Consider the following 20,769-nt stretch of genomic DNA (forward strand, 5'->3'; position numbering starts at 1 on the left):
AAAGAGGTGAAAATTAGATTAAAAGAGACAAGAGGTAATCATTAAAATACAACATATGGATTGTAAGGGATTCTGATTTGATCAAATTGTTAAAAATTATAACACTGAAGGAAAAAGGAATAGTCTGAATATTTGATTATATTAAGACATTAATATCATTATTTTTGTACAATGATGGCATGGTTATAACTTAATTTTAAAAAGACCTTCTAGGAAAATATTTACTTCACAATGAGGGCAGGGGAGAGAGAAATAGGTAGGGACATACCTATCACACAAGATTGGCCATGGCTAATTGTGGAACCTAAGTGATGGGTACCTGGAATTCATTATATTCCACCCTGTACTTACACAGATGTTTAAAGTTTTGTTTTGTTTTGTTTTGGAAGCTGACCTCATTGTTCCAGTGTCCTCAAATTCCAGCTGGATCCTGCTGCCTTCCCTGCCTGAACCCCTCACTGTCCTTCCATCTGAAACCCTTACCATGGTCTGTATGGCCTGGCCCTGCTGTATTGCATCCCTCCTCTCTCTCCCTTCTCCCCAGTCTCCCTCCTTTCCACTCTACTCAATCATGCCCTTCTTGCCCATCACACTTAAAACAGGAAGGCTTCTCATACTTCAAATATTTGGTCTGGTCAACTCTATTCAGTTGACCTACTGTACCCTTGTACCTCACCATTCTATTTCTTTATAACCGTTAGCTTTCTTATATTGGTTTGCTTAACTTCTATCTCCATCTGACAGAATGTCGGCTCCTTAAGGACCTGTCTGTTTGTCGTCACATTTCTATGCTGAACAGAGTATCCAGCCACGGTAGCTTAAATAGATGGATGTGAACATACAGCCCTCTCATGAGGAAAGGGTTAATAAATTTTTTTCCTTCTTGAAAACAAAAAACAGTAGCATAGCAGCAAAAATTGGCAATCAAAATACACCTTTATCCTGAAAATAAGGCCCAAGTCTTAGTATGATTCTCAACACATCTACATGCCTACAATGTACTATTTTCACTATTGATCCTTGGGTAAAAGTGTCTCTTTCTTTCCTTTGATCTTTGTTCTTACCTTCCAATGGAACTATAGAAAATATTGACAACTTCAAAACCTTGTAGAAAGGCACTTTCTGAAACTAACGTAATAGAAACAAACAGTTAAGACACCCTCTTATTGGCACCCAGAAACCCATGCTATATGTGCTTAGAAAAGAATTCCACCTACTGCTTCCTCGTGCTCCTTCCAGCAGTCATAATCTGTCGCCATGGCGATACTTGCGTAACAAATTCCAGCCTCCTTAGCAAGAACCACCTCTGGAACTGTGGTCATGTTGATAACATCCGCCCCCCAGGTGCGGAACATGAAGCTTTCTGCCCGGGAGCTAAAACGAGGTCCCTCGATTGTGACCATTGTCCCCTTTGAGTGGCACCGGAGTCCTAGCTTCTTAGCAGTCTCTATAAGAACCTAGAAAAGAAAAACCAGAAACTTCAAAACATACTAGCACATGCACAACTTAAGGCTGCACTTCCCCCCAATGTTTACCAAGTTGATTTCTTAAAGATGACTTGTCACTATAATAAATGCCTACTATCTGCCAGGCTCTCAGAAAAAACCTAGAGGACCACAGAAGGGTGTTTCCTGGACCCTTTCTCATTCACGTAATCCTGTTTCCCCAGCCCTTTGCATGTAGAAACTAATAGCTACACAAGCAAGCACTGAGCTCTTTCTACTCGCCAGGCATTTGTTTATATGCTTTAATCTCATTTGCTTCTTAACAACTTCAAGAGACTAAGCTGGTTTGAGAATACAGACTGGAGTCTTAACTTTTAACCTTGCAGGCTAAGCTAAGGTGCCTCTCGTCGCTTATCTTCTCAAACAGGTGTGTTGAGTTCTATTTCCAGGCTTCTGAAAAGTTAATTCTCATTACTTTTAAAAATACAGAATCTGAAGACTTCTGTAAAAGCTTTTGCTGGTTAGAAAGTGATTTCTCTTTTGCCTATTGCCTTTCCACAGAGTTGTGCTGATTGTTTTTCTGTTCACAGGGATAAACATCTTGGAATTCCTTTAGTGGCAAGGCTAGGCATGGATTTTTAGAAACATCATTGAAAAGTTCGATCCTTTTCTCCAGTGTCTTATTTAATACTGCACATCTAATCTTCAAGTTATTAATTACCTTCATTTTTTCTTAGCTTATTCAATATTCCTTTAATTAAAAAAAAGTCTTTTCAACTTAACTGTTAACTTACTGAAGCACTGTTGAAAAATCATCTCTGTATGCCTTAGTTTTCTCAAGTGTAAACTGAGAATAATGATATCGCATAACTCAAATGTATGAGGAAGATTAAATGAACTAAGGTATATACAAGCATAGAAGCATGCCAGGTGCGCTGTAAACACTGTATGCACTAAGCTGGTCTTCTAACAATCATTAATACTGGCAGCTTCTACACATATTTGGCTAACCTTCCTGGGATACTATATAAATAAAGTGGAGTGACTCAAAGTCAAAGTCTCCAATCTGGGCAAAGTCTCACCTGCACATGTGTTCATCACATAAACAAATTAACCTATTTCCTTAAAAAATAACTTACACTATGCCACTGCAATGGGAAACAGAATTTTCACAAGAGTCTTGGCAACTCAAAATTTAGCAAGCTATGGACAATGAACAGTTGATGCTACATCATGTTTATCTTATAAATGCTGAAAATAAAATTATGCTTAATTAACACTTTTCCCTAAAAAGTGTATGTTATAAATGCAAAGGCTAAATCTCTACCCCACCCCCTTTTCCCCCCCAAAGTTAAGACATAACAAGCCCACTCCCGCTGGTTCAATAATGTCTTTAAAGATCCTGAATAACTGAACTGAATGCTTGGCTAAAGTTCACAGTGCTTCTAGAGATGAATGGCTCTTGACAAGTCCTCACTGTCACTCTGGCACTTTGGGAGATAGGTACCATGCTTATGAGGAGGAGGAAGAAATGGAGGCTATGAATATATGTCAGCCACCTGAACCAGCATTTTGCATTCCTTCAAGAACAGCTAACACTATCTTAAGGTAGCAAAAAATATCAAATACAGGGTCAAGGTCCAGGTCTGAGTTTAAGATGATTTCATTTTCTTACCTCGTGTAATCACTGAACTACTAAACAGACGGATGTGGTAGTGAAAGTACCACAACCCTCACCAAGGAACTAGCAATATTAGATCACCAGCCTAAACAGATTTAATGTCAGGACTTTCATATTAACTCCTAAAATGAATAGAAGTAACACTGCTTTTGGAACACATATTTGTACATGGTACAAAACTTAAATAGTACAAGGAAAACCACTGTCCCTTCCCAAGGGAAACCATTATTACCAGGCTTTTTTTTTTTTTTTTTCATTTCAATAGTTTTTGGGGAGCAAGTGGTTTATTGTGATGTATATAAGTTCTTTAGTAGTGATTTCTGGGATTCTGATGCACCTGTCACCCAAGAAATGTACACTATACCCAATGTGTAGTCTTTTATCCCTGATCCTCCTCTCCCACTTCCCCCGGAGGCCCCAAAGTCCATTATATCATTTTTTTTTTTTTTTTTGAGATGGAGTCTCACTCTGTCGCCCACGCTGGAATGCATTAGTGCGATCTTGGCTCACTGCAACCTCCGCCTCACGGGTTCAAGCAGTTCTCTGCCTCAGCCTCCTGATTAGCTGGGATTACAGGCACCCGCCACCACGGCCAGCTAATTCTTTTCTTTGTATTTTAGTAGAGACCCCTTTCACCATCTTGGCCAGGCTGGTCTTGAACTCCTGACCTCGTGATCCACCCACCTCGGCCTCCCAAAGTGCTGGGATTATAGGCATGAGCCACTGCGCCCGGCCCCATTATATCATTCTTATGCCTTTGCATCCCCATAGCTTAGCTCCCACTTACAAATGAGGACATAACAATATTTAGTTTTCCATTCCCGAGTTACTTCACTGAGAATAATGGTCTCCAACTCCATCCAGGTTGCTGCAAATGCCATCATTTTGTTCTTTTTTATGGCTAAGTAGTATTCCATTGTATTAGTCAGAGTTCTCTACAGGGACATAACTAATAAAGAGGAGTTTATTAAGTATTAACTCACATGATCACAAGGTCCCACAATGGGCCATCTGCAGGCTGAGGAGCAAGGAGAGACAGTCCAAGTTCCAAAACTGAAGAACTTGGAGTTTGATGTTTGAGGGCAGGAAGCATCCAGCATGGGAGAAAGATGTAGACTGGGGGACTAGGCTGGTCTCTCTTTTAACAATTTCCTGCCTGCTTATATCCTAGCCACGCTGGCAGCTGATTAGATGGTGCCCACCCAGATTAAGGCTAGGTCAGCCTTTCCCAGCCCACTGACTCAAATGTCAATCTCCCTTGGCAACACCCTCACAGACACACCCAGGATCAATACTTTGTATCCTTCAATCCAATCAAGTTAACACTCAGTGTTAACCATCACAAGTCCACATGAATCCATACACATCTCCTGAGATCATACATAATCTTCAAATAAAGACAATAATAAGGTCATAATTACACGTAACATAATACAGCTATCCTTTGTGCAACTGGAAATGCACCAAACACCAACCCAAATACTACTACATAAAGTTAGCAATACTTAAATGTTGATGTGAAGTCAATAAATCTCATGTCATATGATAAAGGAGAAAGAAAATACAATGAAGATATTTTCTTAGTACAACTGTATATATGCACAAACATGTTTTTAACAAAAGAAGGAGGAAATACTCACGACAATTACAGTCCTCATTTCTGTAGCTGGTCACATGGTTGTAGCTGGTATCGATGACTACCTTCTTCTACTACCCATTCTGTATTCCCTTTGCCTTTAGCAAGCACCTCAGTAGGTTGTGGTTTTTTTCCTTGTGGAGTGACTGAAATCTTCATTCCTGAAGAGTCTGGGTCATTTGTAGTCCTGCCTGGATTGGGCTGTTGTAGTTTCCCAACGACCTTAATTACACGGCATGGTAATACTAAGAGACACCCTAATGGATCTCCTGTATTCCATGTGTACTCTTCTTTACCTCCATTGTGGAGTAGTAGACTGATTTCATCTTGATAGTCTGGGTCAGTCACCCCAGCCAGCACTGTAACTCCCTTCTTAGCCTGTTGACTTAAAGGCAGGAGGAGCCCAAAGTGTCCAGGTGGCAAGGATGGAGGCCATGCAGGGGCATAGCAAAGTGCCTCCGGGACCTGCTTGAGCCCAGTCATATATATACCATTTCCATTTGATAACTGAATGCTGCTGTGCACAACCCATTTTATGGCTAGATAAGTCAGAAAGCCCCCAGTTCATGATAGGCAGTTCAGGTCGCATGGTGACTTGATGACCCATAGTCAAAAGTTCACTTTCCACCAAAGTCCAGTAACAGGCCAAGGACAGTCTCTCAAAAGGAGAGTAGTTATCTGCAGAAGATGGCAGGACCTTGCTCCAAAATCCTAGAGGGCTCCACTGTAATTCACCTATGGGGGCCTGCCAAAGGCTCCAAACAGCATCCTTATCTGCCACTGACACCTCAAGGACCATTGGATTTGCTGGGTCATATGGCCCAAATGGCACAGCAGTTTGCACAGCAGCCTGGAACTGTTGCAGAGCCTTCTCCTGTTCTGGACCCACTCAAAATTGGCACCCTTTTGGGTCACTCAATAGATGGGCCAGAGTAACACACTCAAATGAAGAATGTGTTGCCTCCAAAATCCAAATAGGCTCACTAGGCATTGTGCCTCTTTCTTGGTTGTAGGAGAGGACAAATGCAGCAACTTATCCTTCACCTTAGAAGGAGTATCTCCACAGGCCCCACACCACTGGACCCCCTAGAAATTTTACTGAGGTAGAAGGTCCCTGAATTTTAGTCGGATTTATTTCTCATCCTCTGGCATGCAAATGCCTCACCAATAAGTCTGGTGTGTTTGCCACTTCTTGCTCACTGGATCCAATCAGCATACTGTCATCAATGTGATGGACCATTGTGATATCTTGTGGGAGCAAAAAGCGATCAAGGTCTCTCTGAATAAGATTATGACACAAAACTGGAGAGTTGATATACCCTTGAGGTAGGACAGTCAAGGTATACTGCTGGCCTTGCCAGCTGAAGACAAATTGCTTCTGGTGGTCCTTATGGACAGATATAGAGAAAAAGGCATTTTCCAAGTCAATGGCTGCATACCAGGTACCAGGAGATGTGTTAATTTGCTCAAGCAATGAAACCACATCTGGTACAACAGCTGCAATTGGAGTCACCACTTGGTTAAGCTTATTGTAATCCACTGTCATTCTCCCCAAGACCCGTCTGTCTTCTGTATGGGCCAAATGGGAGAGATAAATGGGGATGTGGTAGGAATCACCATCCCTGCGTCTTTCAAGTCTTTAATGGTGGTACTAATCTCTGCAATCCCTCCAGGGATGTGGTATTGTTTTTGCTTTACTATTTTTCTAGGTAGAGGCAGCTCGAATGGCTTCCATCTGGCCTTTCCCACTGTAATAGCCGTCACTTTACCAGTCAGGGAGCCAGTGTGGGGGTTCTGCCAGCTGCTAAGTATGTCTATGCCAGTTATGCATTCTGGCACTGGGGAAATGACCACAGGATGAGTCCAGGCACCCATAAGACCCACTGCACGTCAGACCTGAGCTAAAAATCCATTAATTACCTGACTTCCATAAGCCCCTACTTTAACTGGAGGACCACATGACATTTTGGGTTCCCTGGAATCAACATCAGCTCAGAGCCAGTGTCCAGTAGTCCCTGAAATGTCTGATTATTTCCCTTTCCCCAGTGCACAGTTACCCTGGTAAAAGGTTGGAGGTCTCCTTGGGGAAGGACGGGAGAAAGATTCACAGCATAAATTGTTGGTAATATAGTGGGGTCCTTCCTCAAGGGGACCTGGCCTCCCCTTCATTCAAGGGGTTCTGGGTCTGTAAACTAGCTCAAGTCTGGAAATTGGTTGAGGGGCTGTGAGTCTCTGTTTTTATAATTCAAATTAGTTTTTTGTCCATTTGACCTAGAAGTTTCTGCTTATATAAATTAAGTAGGAATGCAGTAGGCCTCCTATGAATTTTACTTCTAGGAATGCTGTGATTAATTAGCCAGTGCCAGAGCTTTACATGAGTCAGACTATTCTGATTGGCGCTTTGCCTCTGCTGCCCATTATGGTAGCTATGCCCACCTTGCCTTTGACAGTTGAGTGCCGCCATGGCCCCTGCTGCCTTGGAATCCAATTATTCCCACTGTATTTAAGTTTTGTAGTTGAGTGACTGCGGTTCCCACAGTTAGATCTGACATACAGAGAAGAGCAATTACAGGGCTCTTCAAAGATCCCACTGCTGCCCTCACAAATCTGTTTTGCAAGGCATTGGTCAAGGGCATATTTTCTGGACCAGCAGGGATAAATAGGTCTAAAGTGACTAATCCACTCCACCATCCGAATTTCCATAAGCCTTTGGATCCCCTCCTCTAAATTAAACCAAGGGAGATCAGGCATTTCCAGCTTGTTCACAGTGGGCCACCTTTTAATCCATATTTCAGCTAACCAAGTAAGTAAATAATCAGAACCTTTTTTAACTCCCAGAGCTGCAACATTAAATGCAGAATCCCTACTTAGTGGGCCCAAATCAATAAATTCAGCCTGATCCAACTCTATTTTCCTTCCACCATTATCCCACACCCTTAGTATCCATTCCCATGCCTGTTCTCCAGATTTCTGTTTATATAAATCAGAAAACTCAAGCGGTTCTTTTTGAGTGTAGCGCACCACCTCATGGGTCACAATCTCAACCTCACCTCTAGGGGCCTGCTGGAACTTCAGTCCAGTTATAGGTCCAGAAGCAAATGGGGGTCTTCGGGGTGGCTCCTGAGAAGAATCAACATTATCTTGCCTGGCAACTGCCTCAGGGGAGGCCATCACTGTTGCCTCAGGCCGCACAGGGTTTATCTCCTCAGACAAAGGTGAAAAGGCTGATGGCAGCATAGGTCAGGGAGGGGATGCTGCCACTTCTGGGGATGGGAAAGCTGTTTCTTCTGGTAAATAAGGTTCATCAGAGTTTTCAAACTCAGTGTCCCCAGCTTCATCAGGGTCCTCCCACACATCCCAGTTCCAAGTTGCAGGGTCCCATTCATTTTCAATCAATGCTCTCACTTTAACAGTAGACACCTGGCGAGGCTGTGCATGTACCTTTCATTGCAGGTCAGCCACTCACATGATAAGAGCTTGTGTCTGTTTTTCCACAATTTCAGCTCTTTCTCTACAGGAGATAAGACTCTCATTCAGAGCAATCTTAGCAGATCTGAGGCTCAGTATCTGCTGCTGAAGCTAGGAGATAGAATTCCTGAGTTCATTATTTTCTTTCATCACTTTGTCCACTGAACTTAGGAGCAACCAACCAGCTTCATTATGTTCCCTGGTTCTCCATATATGGTCAAAGGTGTTATGTACAGAGTCACTAAGGGTGATTCCACATATGGTCAAAGGTATTATGTAGAGTCCTTGCTTCTCACGAGTGATGAATCAGGAGTCTCAAATATATTTATTTTGCATAACTCTCTAAAGAGTTCAAGCCAAGGACTATTGGTGTTCTCCATATTATTAGAAGTAGAGTCCTTAGCATCTTTGGGTCTAATCATATTAAGCAGTCAACTCCAGAAACCTCATACCAATAAAAGAACTCCATCCTTAATATTCTGTTCCTCTAGAACCACTCCTGGTACCAAAATCTGTATTAGTCAGGGTTCTCTAGAGGGACAGAACTAATGGGACAGATAGATAAATGGGAGTTTATTAAGTATTAACTCACATTATCACAAGGTCCCACAACAGGCCGTCTGCAGGCTGAGGAGCAAGGAGAGCCAGTCAGAGTTCCAAAAATGAAGAACTTGCAGTCTGATGTTTGAGGGCAGGAAGTATCCAGCACGGGAGAAAGATGTACGCTGGGAGGCTAGGCCAGTCTCTCTTTTCACATTTTTCTGCCTGCTTATATTCTAGCCATGCTGGCAGCTGATTAGACTGTGCCCACCCACATTAAGGGTGGGTCTGCCTTTCCCAGCCCACTGACTCAATGTTAATCTCCTTTGGCAACACCCTCACAGACACACCCAGGATCAATACTCTGTATCCTTCAATCCAATCAAGTTTACACTCAGTATTAACCATCACACCCATGCTGTATATATACCATATTTTCTTTATTCACTCATTGGTCAATGGGCATTTAGGTTGGTTCCATAGTTTTTACAATTGTAAGTTGTGCTGCTACAAACATGCATGTGCAAGTGTCTTTTTCATATAATGACTTATTTTCCTCTGGGTAGACGCACAGGAGTGGGATTGCTGGATCACATGGTAGTTCTACTTTTAGTTCTGTAAGGAATCTCTATATGGCTTTCCATTGTACTAGTTTACATTCACACCAGCAGTGTAAAAGTGTTCCCTTTACACCACATTGACACCAATATCTATTATTTTTTGATTTTTAAATTATGGCCATTCTTGCAGGAGTAAGGTGGTATCACATTGTGGTTTTAATTTGCATTTCCTGGATTAGTAATTTTGAGCATTTTTTCGTGTGTTGGCCATGTGTTTTGAAAATTGTCTATTCATGTACTTAGCGACTTTTTTTTTTTCTTGCTGATTTGTTTCAGTTCCCTGTAGATTCTGGATATTGGTCCTCTATTGAATGCATAGTTTGCGAATATTTTCTCCCTTTCTGCAGGTGGTCATTTATTCCACTGATTATTATTTTTTGTTGTTGTGCTGAAGCATTTTAGATGAATTAAGCTGCATCTATTTGTCTTAGTTTTTGTTGCATTTGCTTTTGGGTTGTTGATCATGAACTCTTTGCCTAAGCCAAGGCCTAGATAGGTTTTTCCGATGTTATTTTCCAGAATTTTTATGGTTTCAGGTCTTAGATTTAAGTCTTTGATGCATCTTGCATTGATTTTTATATGAGAGATGAAGATCCAGTTTCATTCTTCTACATCTGGCTTGCCAATTATCCTGCAACATTTGTTAAATAGGGTGTCCTTTCCCCAGTGTATGTTTTTGTTTTGCTTTTTCAAAGATCAGTTGGCTGTAAATACTTGGCTTTATTTCTGGATACTCTATTCTGTTCCACTGGTCTGCATGCCTACTTTTATACCAGTACCATGCTGTTTTGATAACTATAGCCTTGTAGTATAGTTTGATGTCAGGTAATGTGATACCTCCAGATTGTTCTTTTTGCTTAGTCTTGCTTTGGCTATATGGGCTCTTTTTTTGGTCTCATATAAATTTTAGGACTTTTTTTTTTTTATATTTCTGTGAAGAATGATGGTGGTATTCTGAAGGAAACTGCATCAAATTTGTGGATTGCTTTTGGCAGAAATATAATACTTTTATATTTCTGTGAAGAATGATGGTGGTACTCTGAAGGAAACTGCATTGAATTTGTGGATTGCTTTTTGGCAGACTGCTTTTGTAAGAATTCTTACAATATTAATTCTGCCCATCCCTGAGCATGGTATGTTTCCATTTTTTTGTATTATCTATAATTTCTTTCAGCAGTGTTCTGTAGTTCTCCTTGTAGAGATCTTTCATGTCCTTGGTTAGGCATTTTACTTTTTTTTTCCTGCAACTGTTGTAAAGCAGGTTGAGTTCTTGATTTGATTCTCAGCTTGGTTGCTGTTGGTGTATAAAAGTGCTATTGATTTGAGTATATTGATTTTGCATCTCGAAACTTTGCTGAATTCATTTATCTAGGAGCTTTTTAGATGAGTCTTTAGGGTTTTCTAGGTATACGATCATATCATTGGTGAACAGCAACAGTTTGACTTCCTCTTTACTGATTTTTTACCCTTTATTTCTTTCTCTTGTCTGATTGCTCTGGCTAGGACTTCCTGTACTATGTTGAACAGAAGTGGTGAAAGTGGGAATCTTGTCTTGTTTCAGTTCTCAGAGGGAATGCTTTCAACTTTTCCCTGTTCAATGTAACACTGGCTGTGGGTTTGTCATAGATGGCTTTTTTTTTTTTTTTGAGATGGAGTCTCGCTCTGTTGCCCAGGCTGGAGTGCAGTGGCGTGATCTCAGCTCACTGCAAGCTCCACCTCCTGGGTTCACGCCATTCACCTGTCTCGGCCTCCCAAGTAGCTGGTACTACAGGCGCCCGCTACCATGCCCGGCTAATTTTTTGTATTTTTAGTAGAGATGGGGTTTCACCGTGTTAGCCAGGATGGTCTCGATCTGACCTTGTGATCCGCCCGCCTTGGCCTCCCAAAGTGCTGGGATTACAGGTGTGAGCCACTGTGCCCAGCCCATAGATGGCTTTTATTACCTTGAGGTACGTCCCTTCTATGCCAATTTTGCTGAGGGTTTTAATTATAACTAGATGGAGGATTGTGTCAAATGCTTTTTCTGCATCTATTGAGATGACCATGTGATTTTTGTTTTAAATTATGTTTATGTGATGTATCACATTTATTGACTTGCCTATGTTAAACCATCCCTTCATCGCTGTATGAAACCCACTTGACCATGGTGTATTATCTTTTTCATATGCTGTTGGATTTGGTTAGCTAGTAATTTGTTGAGGATTTTTGCATCTACGTACATCAGGGATATTGGTCTGCAGTTGTCTTTTTTTATTATGTTCTTTTCCGATTTTGTAATTAGGGGGATACTGGCTTCACAGAATGACTTAGAAAGGATTCCTGCTTTCTCTGTCTTCTGGAATAGTTTCAGTAAGATTGGTACCAGTTCTTTGAATGTCTGATAGAATTCAGCTGTGAATCCCTCTGGTCTTGGATGTTTTCTTTGTTGGCAATTTTTTAAAATTACTGTTTCAATCTTCCTACTTGTTATTGGTCTGTTTAGGGTTTCCATTTCTTCCTGATTTAATTGGGGAAGGTGGTATATTTCCAAGAATTTACTCACCTCCTCTAGATTTTCTAGTTTGTGTGCATAAAGGTGTTCATAGTAGCCTTGAATAGTCTTTTGTATTCTGTGGTATTGGTTGTAATATCTCCTGTTTCATTTCTTATTGAGCTTATTTGGATCTTGTCTCTTCTTGGTTAATTTCACTAATGGTCTATTAATTTTAAATTTTCAAATATTTTTGTTTCATTTATCTTGTGTATTTTTTTGTTTCAATTTCATTTAGTTCTGCTCTGATCTCTGCTGTTTCTTTTCTTCTGCTAGGTTTGGGTTTGCTTTGTTCTTGTTTTACTAGTTCCTTGAAGTGTGACCTTAGATTGTTGATTTGTCCTCCTTCAGACTTTTTGATGTAGGAATTTAATGCTATGAACTTTCCCATTAGCACCACTTTTTCTGTATCCCAGAGGTTTTGATAAGTTGTGTCACTATAATCATTCAGCTCAAAGAATATTTTAATTTCCATCTTGACTTTACTGTTGACCTAAAGATCATTCAGGAGCAGATTATTTAATTTCCAAGTATTTGTATAGTTTTGAGGATTCTTCTTGGAGTTAATTTCCAATTTTATTCCACTTTGATCTGAGAGAGTACTTGATATAATTTTGATTTTCAAATTTGTTGAGACTTGTTTTGTGGCATATGTTCTATTTTGGAGAATGTTCCGTGTGCTGATGAAAAGAATGTATATTCTGCAGTTGTTGGGTAGAATGTTCCATATATATTTGTTAAGTCCATTTGTTCTAGGTTATAGTTTAAGTCCATTGTTTCCTTGTTGACTTTCTGTCTTGATGACCTGTCTAGTGCCATCAGTGGAGTACTTAAGTGCCCCACTATTATTGTGTTACCATCTATGTCATTTCTTAGGCCTATTAGTAATTGTTTGATATATTTGGGAGCTCAAGTGTTAAGTGCATATATATTTAGAAATGTGATACTTTCCTGTTGGACTACTCCTTTTATCATTATCTAATGTCCCTCTTTGCTTTAACTGTTGTTTTAAAGTCTGTTCTTTTCTGATATAAAACTAGCTCCTCCTAATTGCTTTTGGTTTCCATTTGCATGGAATATCTTTTTCCACCCTTTTACCTTAAGTTTTTGTGAGTTCATGTGTGCTAGGTGATTCTCCTGAAGACTGCAGATACTTAGTTGGTAGATTTTTATCCATTCTGCCACTGCGTATCTTTTCTTAAGTGGGGCATTTAGGTCATTTACATTCGACATCAGTATTGGGATGTGAGGTACTGTTCTATTCATCATGCTAGCTTTTGCCTAAAGACGTTGTTCTTTCACCATTGTATTACTGTTTTATAGGTCTTGTGAGATTTACGCTTTAATGAGGTTCTATTTTGGTGTATTTTGAGGTTTTGTTTCAAGATTTAGAACTCCTTTAAGCATTTCTTGTAGTGCTGGCTCAATAGTGGCAAATTCTCTCAGCATTTGTTTGTCTGAAAAAGACTATCTCTTCTTCAATTATGAAGCTTAGTTTTACTGGATACAAAATTCTTGGCTGAGAATAATTTTGTTTCAAGAGGTTAAAAATGGGACTCCAATCCTTTCTGGCTTCTGGCTTGTAAGATTTCTGCTGAGAAGTCTGCTATTAATCTGATAGGTTTTCCTTTATAGGTTATCTGATGTTTTTGTCTCACAGCTCTTAAGATTCTTTCATCTTGACTTTAGATAGCCTGATAAATATGTGCCTAGCTGATCAACTTTTTGCAATAAATTTCCCAGGTGTTCTTTGAGCTTCTTGTATTTGGATGTCTAGATCTTTAGCAAGGCCAGCAAAGTTTTCCTCAAATAAGTTTTCCAAACTTTCAGATTTCTCTTCTTCTGCAGGAACACCAATTATTCTTAGGTTTGGCCATTTAACATAAACCCAAATTTCTTTTAAAATTTCATTTTAAAATTCTTTTTGTCTTGATTCAGTTAATTCAAGAGCCTTGTCTTCAAGCTCTGAAGTTCTTTCTTCTACTTGTTCTAGCCTATTGTTGAAGCTTTCCACTACATTTTGTATTTCTCTAAGTGTGTCATTCATTTCCTGAAGCTGGGATTTATTTTTTCTTTATGATATTTCTCTGGAGAAGTTTTCATCCATATCCTGTATTGTTTTTTAAAATTTCTTTATGCTGGTTTTTACCTTTCTCTGTTATTTCCTTGAGTAGCTTAATAACCAATCTTCTGAATTCCTTATCTGGCAATTCAGAGATTTCCTCTTGGTTTGGATCCATTGCTAGGGAGCTGGTGTGATCTTTTGGGGGTGTTACAGAACCCCACTTTGTCATATTACCAGAATTGCTTTTCTGGTACCTTGTCATTTTGGTAGACTATTTTAGTGGAGACGTTGAAACTCAAGGCCTGCTGTTCAGATTTTCTTGTCTCATGGGGTGATCCCTTGATGTGGTGCTCTCCCCTTTCCCCTAGGGATGGGGCTTCCTGAGAGCTGGACTGCAGTGACTGTTATTGCTCTTCTGGGTCTAGCCACCCATTGAGGCCACCAGGCTCTGGGCTGTTGCTGCGGGATGTCTGCAATGAGTACTGCGATGTGATCCATCTTCAGGTCTCCAAGCTGTGGCTACTAGCACCTGCTCTGGTAGATGTGGCAGGGAAGTGAAGTAAACTCTGCAAGAGTCATTGGTTGTAGATATGTTTAGTGTGCTGGCTCTCTTGAATGCTGCTTATGCTAGCAGTGAAGTTGTCATGTGGACATATTCAGGATCTCTGGTTAGCCAGGATGTTGCAGGCAGTGAAATTAGGTGTTGTCTTTTCCGTCCTGGGATCAGGGTTATTATTTTATGAGTTGCTGTAATGGCCTCAGTTGACTGGCCTCCAGCCAGGAGGTGGCACTTTCAAGAGAGCACCAGCTGCAGAAGGAGTAGGGGGCTCTAAGCTTGCCCTAAGATGCCCAATGTAACTATTTTGGTTTCTCAGGCAATAGGCAGGGCAATAAATGTTTTGTGTTTGGCTACCAGGGTGGGTAGGGAAATACCATCAGGTGGGGGCAGGGTTAGGTGGTTCTGGGCTCGGACTCTTCTTGGGCAGGGCTTGCTGCAGCCACTGTGGGAAATTGGGGGATGGGGGTGGTTTGTTAGGCCACTGGGTTTATGTTCCAGAGGAGATCTTGACTGCCTCTGCTGTATCATAATCTTTACCGGGGTAGTGGGGGAGAGACAGCAGCAAGAGGCCTCATCCAGCTACTATGCAGTTGGTGAGGCTAGTCTCACTCCTGCAGTGCCCTGCTCAGACCTTGCCCCAGGCTGTGAGCTACCCCACTGGGAAAGCAAGCATGGCCTTTGGACCTCACTCCTTCCCACCTGCCCACTCCATCGGCAGCAGCTCCTGTACTCACTTGTATCTGCTGCGGCTCCCATTAGTCCCTTGGACTCTGCCTGAGAAAATTTGTGACCAGCTGAAACCACTACTGATTTCATTTGGGAGCTTCCTTCGCCCTGCCATCACTCTCCAATTCCACTGGCTGCCTTTCCTGAGGGCCACTGTGAGATATAGTCAGGGCTGGCTTCCCTGGACTCAAGCTGGAGACTGGGAGTACATCCAAAGCACTTCCTGTTGCTACTTCTACTTTCATATTTCACGTAACCCCCTAAATCCGTTTCACCTCTAGGTAAGGTTAAATTCTTCCTCCATGATCTGGATTTTTAGATTTCCCCAGTGGGGATGTGTATTCAGAGGTAGGTTCTCCCCGACTCACACTTTGGGAACTCAGTTTTTTGCCTGTTTTGCAGAATTTGCAGTGGTGTGCCGCTTCTTTCAAAGGATCTTTGAATTCTTTTGGTTTTCCCGGTAAGTTCCTACAGTGGTTCTTGGAACAAAAGATCATAGTGTCTCCATATGCTATTCTGTCCGTCCTTGTGGAAGCTGCACGTTAGCCCTGTCTTTTCTTTACTTTTTTTTTTTTTTGACATGGAGTCTCTGTCACCCAGGCTGGAGTGCAGTGGCACGATCTTGGCTCACTGCAACCTCTGCCTCCCAGGTTCGAGCGATTCTCCTACCTCAGCCTCCCAAGTAGCTGGGACTATAGGTGCCTGCCACCATGCCTGGCTAACTTTTCATATTTTTAGTAGAGACAGGGTTTCACCATGTTAGCCAGAATGTTCTTGATCTCCTGACCTCATGATCCGCCTGCCTTGGCCTCCCAAAGTGCTGGGATTACAGGCGTGAGCCACCGTGGCGGCCAGCCCTGTCTCTTATCTGCCATCTTCCCTGTTTCCTGTTACCAGCTTTTTTTGTTAACTTTCCAAAAATATTTTATTTGCATATAAATATTTACATACTTACTTCTTTGTATATATACATACTTTAACATAAATGGTAGAATATGGTACAACCACTGAGTATCTTGCTTGCCACTTGACAATTCATCATGACAGTCCTATTCCATCAGTACATGAAAGATCATGTGGATGTTAAAAGTGAAAATTACCAAGTGGCAGCACTATTTACTCTTCATGTTTTTGGACAATATTTAAAAATTTCTTTCTGAATGCTTATTTTGCCATTTTCTTAAATTGCCTTTCCCAGTATTCTGTCAGTCTTTATGAAGGGTCCTTTAGCTGAATTAATTTGGCTTCAAGGGAGGCTAACTTGGATTACCGGAGATTATCACCACAGACCCACATTTACATGTGCTCTATACAGCTCCGTTGTGCTTTCCCCATCTACCTCTACTCCTAGTTCCCCAAGTCACTGTATTTTGCCTAAGAACTGACCTCAGATTCATACGAGCATGCATATTCTCTCCTTAGACTATTTCTTCCCAAGCTGCCCCCATTTTGAAGTGGACAAGAATTTTATCCATACTTCATTTCCCCCAGGATAGCAAATCTATTATGTGGACAGATCTGTGCTTCAGAGGAAGACTAGCAGCATTCTGATACATTCTGTGGATAACTATCCAGAAACATGCTATACATACATATACAAACTTCGCCTGCCACTTTTTTTTAAAAAAAAACAAGTAAAAAACGTACTTTCCTAGAAGTCAGAGAAAATCAATGCGCAGTGGTATCTCCGAAATGGCTTCCCTCAGTACTCGGTTTTAGATTCCAAATTCTTGTTTGAGACTAGAAATACTTCTCCCAACCCTGTGTCCTCAGTTTAGGTGCCCTTGCTGTTAACTATAAGGAAATGGGTTTTCTGTGATTATGTAGGATAAAACATAAATGCTAAAAGAAATCATCTACTCTCTATATGCAGGTGTTAACATTATCTGAATGACTAACGTGTTTAGGTATTTATATTCTCTAAGTTAACTCATAAGGGAGATTTTATGAAGCAGTTAATCTCTAACGATACTTCTGATCTTTTGAGTTGCACCTGACTTTCAGACCTGGGATTATAAGAGAAGTAGCACATGTGGACCAAGCCATAGGCTTCTTAGTCATGGTAGCCATTTTTGTTGCTTGGGAACTAAAACTGTGATTCCACCCCTTATACCACCACTGGCCCTTGTGGGGCTGTCCCCATAGTTCTGTGATTTGGCTGTAATGGTAGACAGAAGCCTGGGCAGTAATGGCCAAACTCAGGTCAAAGGCAACAGCTGCCAATCTGACCATTTTTAGAAGATCAATAATAGTAATTTAATTCATAAAAGCAGTTACCAGCCATTGGATGTTCCATAACTGACAGGCATGGTTCAGAGACTTCATTAAGTATTAACTCTCTCATCCCTCACACAGTCTTATAAGGTACATGCTATAATTATCTTCATTTTAGAAGTAAGATAACTGAAACCCACAGATGTCAAATAATTTGTCCTCTTGGACACAGCTACTTTGTTGAAGAGCAGAGATTTGATCCTAAGTAATCTGGCTCCAGACTGCATACTCTTGAGTAATGTGATATTCTATGTTAAATCATTTTATCTAGATAGCAAAATCAAAACTTATTAAAAAGGTAGGTTGCAACTTTGAGTGGTTCGGCTTAAAATGACTGAGAGTAACAGAGGAACAGGAAATTATTAGCAACAGGAAATAACTCTTCATAAAACTTTGCATAATACAAAGCAAACTTGAGTGAGGGTATGGGGCCACTCGCTCTGCCAATTAACCAGATGCCACCCCAAGCCCACATGATTTATTCTGGTACACCTTCCAGAAAGACTACACACCTCTCTCGTTTTGGGGCAAAACGGCTCAGCCATTGGAATATGGCACACTCCTCTGGCACAAGAATGACTTCCATCATAGAAGGACTGAGGTCTCATAGTGGTCCTACAAAATAAAGCAAAAAAGGTTTTTGTTTGTTTTATTTTAAGGCCATCTTTCCATCCTCCGAGGGCTGGTGAGTCAACTTTATCTAGGTCAATATTTGGGTCTTTACTCCAGACTCAATTCCTCTGGATAAGCTAAAGACAATTGTTTACAAAAGCTTCAGGGTGGTATTCAGCTTTTTTGGCTCTGGGCTGGCAGCAACACACCGCACAACAAGAATTAAAGTGTCTGTGGTCTGGCAGCCATGACGGGGTAACCACTTTGGATTGCAGGTGCAACTCAACTGTGGGCTCAGAAAGGCCAGGTAAGACACTTAAGAAGTCAATACAAAAATGTTTCATCATCACAGATGTGGAAAATCATATACTTAACACCATATACACATCACCCAGATTCAACAATTTCTTAAATTTTGTCCAACTTGCTTCCTCTATTAGCTTTTTCACAGACACAAATCCCAGGCTTTGACTCAGAGCAGATGCAAATTTCCCCAATGTCTTAAAAAAATTTGTTTTTAAACAGTTGCTTTGTTAGTTTCAGGGTCCAAACAAGGTACTTACTTTGCATTTAATTCCCATGTCTCTAAGAGTAATTCCTGCCTGTAACCCCAACTATATTTTTTCATGCCACTGACCCACTGAAATAAAGAGCCACTTGTCTTGCTCCATATTTAGGAATCTTTGTTTGCTGCCTCATTTAGATTGTTCTTTTTCCCAGCCGTAATTAATTCTAAAGTGTCTTAGTTCAAGTCTTCTGACAAAACAGTTTTGGATCCATAAGAGAGGCTAAAATTAATCTAGTACCAAGTCACCTAAAAATTTCTTGTCAGAAGTTTTCAGAACAAGCCACTTTCTCTGTGCATTCAATTATTCTAAATTTGAACTGATGAGTAACACAGGGAGGAGGGGCAGCATGGGAGCGATGGGTCAAGGGAAGCCAACAGGGGCAGGTAGGTAACATGATGTCCTCTTCCAGGGGTGGGAGGCAGCACTGAGAAATAGTTTCACTGGTTCCGTTTACACAGCTGGCAAGTCTACTGGCCAAAATTAACCTGTTACTTCTAGTTCATCACACACTAAACAGTGGCATTAGCTGGCACCAAGGCCACCTCACTCAGAAATAAGGCCTCAGCGCTCTGGAGGAATAAAAACCCCATCCGAGCTCCTCCCAACCCACTGTCATATGCGCTTTAGGGGAAATGCTAAGTTAACCCCAAAGCAATTCCAGATGGAGTTGAAGAACAGGTCAAATGACTGTTTCAGCCTGTATAAACAGAGGCTTTTCTCTTTTTGAAAGATTAACCAATAAAACGGTGACACGTACTCAACTTCAGCTCTGGCTTTGTTTCAGCCTTTGATGAGTCAAGCATTAGCAACATCCCACTTATAACTATGATATGAAAACAGGGCCACAAAAGCCTCCAGTGGCTATACTCCAACTGACTTCCACACCATAACACCCGCATTTCATCTACCTCTGCCCATCTCCTGTCTATCCCCACCCATTTGCCTTGGAACCCCCGCCTTTGTTTTGAACTTTTTAACCTTAAGAATAACATGTATTTATGTTAAGCTTCATGCAACGTTAATATGCACCTGATAATTATTAACTACAGTCTTAATTTCCTCTCATGCATTTTTCTTTCTCAACAAAGCTCCCTAACTACTAGCTATGTGGACTTAAACCAAATTGCCATATCTTTTTGATTCTTCATTTTCCAATCATAAAACATAGTATTCATCCACCTATTTACAAGGATGTTAGGAAGATTAAGTCAACCAAGATGCCCAGATAACTCATAGCAGCTCACAAGTGTGGGTCTGGGCTAGAGACAGAATTGGAGTCGGCACCAGATGGGGCCTCACAACACTCAACCTTGTAAGGTGCAAGCAAAGAGGGTAGCCCTGGGGGAGAAGCAAGGGCTTAAAACCATTTTTGGGCTATACTGTCAAGATACCAGAAGGGAAGGTGCAGACGAGAAACACCTCTTATAGTTTGCCCAGCTATTTGTAGTTTTCTGCGTCATCAACTTGTCAATACATTCAGTATTGAAACATTTAATGATCTAAACTTAAATTCCTATAAACAGCAACACACCTGCACAGCATAACAGGATGTGTCATTGTTAATGCTGAATGAAATTCTGACCAAGAGCAATGAGGTTTACAATCACAGCTGAGGGGAGTGGATGATGCCCTCAAAAGAAATTCTAGAATGAAATGTGTATAATTTTAATAGCACCAGTCCTCCTTCTGAATGTCTCTATCAGATAAATCAGAAGTTTTATAACTCAGCAAGAAGCCTGGAATAAGCCTGCCGATCACACCCCACAAAGTGGGGACTGTTGCCCAATTAAGCCTGCCTGTTCACTTCCAAGTTCTAGCCAAAACAGCTATATTGAAATCATATTTCAATATAGAAATATGATTCTATATTAAGAATCATATTTCTCCCTCATGCTGAATTTTCTGAGTGACATGGAGAAAACACAGGAAATATAGTTTTGTCCCTGGATTCAAATGAATTTTTGTGTGGTCTTGGGCAAATTACTCAGCTTCTTTAAGTTCTTTCTTCGTGAGGTATTAGCAACATCCCTACTGCTATGGTCTG

At 41.0% G+C, this 20,769-nt stretch overlaps 1 protein-coding gene across 4 annotated transcripts in view; it reads right to left on the minus strand.

Moving 5' to 3' along the window:
- The window catches only part of MTAP (methylthioadenosine phosphorylase), a 135,678-nt gene that overhangs the window by 81,682 nt on the left and 33,227 nt on the right, over window positions 1–20,769 (minus strand). For all 4 annotated transcript variants that reach the window (XM_034967238.3, XM_034967239.3, XM_003830681.8 and 1 more), the window contains exons 5-6: window positions 18,057–18,159; window positions 1,218–1,457 (exon numbers count right to left, since the gene is read on the minus strand). In XM_034967238.3, the coding sequence (XP_034823129.1) occupies window positions 1,218–1,457; window positions 18,057–18,159 (343 nt within the window). The remainder of the gene's footprint in view (window positions 1–1,217; window positions 1,458–18,056; window positions 18,160–20,769) is intronic.

This window comes from Pan paniscus, chromosome 11, assembly GCF_029289425.2.
Source record: "Pan paniscus chromosome 11, NHGRI_mPanPan1-v2.0_pri, whole genome shotgun sequence".
Classification (NCBI taxonomy): Eukaryota; Metazoa; Chordata; class Mammalia; order Primates; family Hominidae; genus Pan; species Pan paniscus.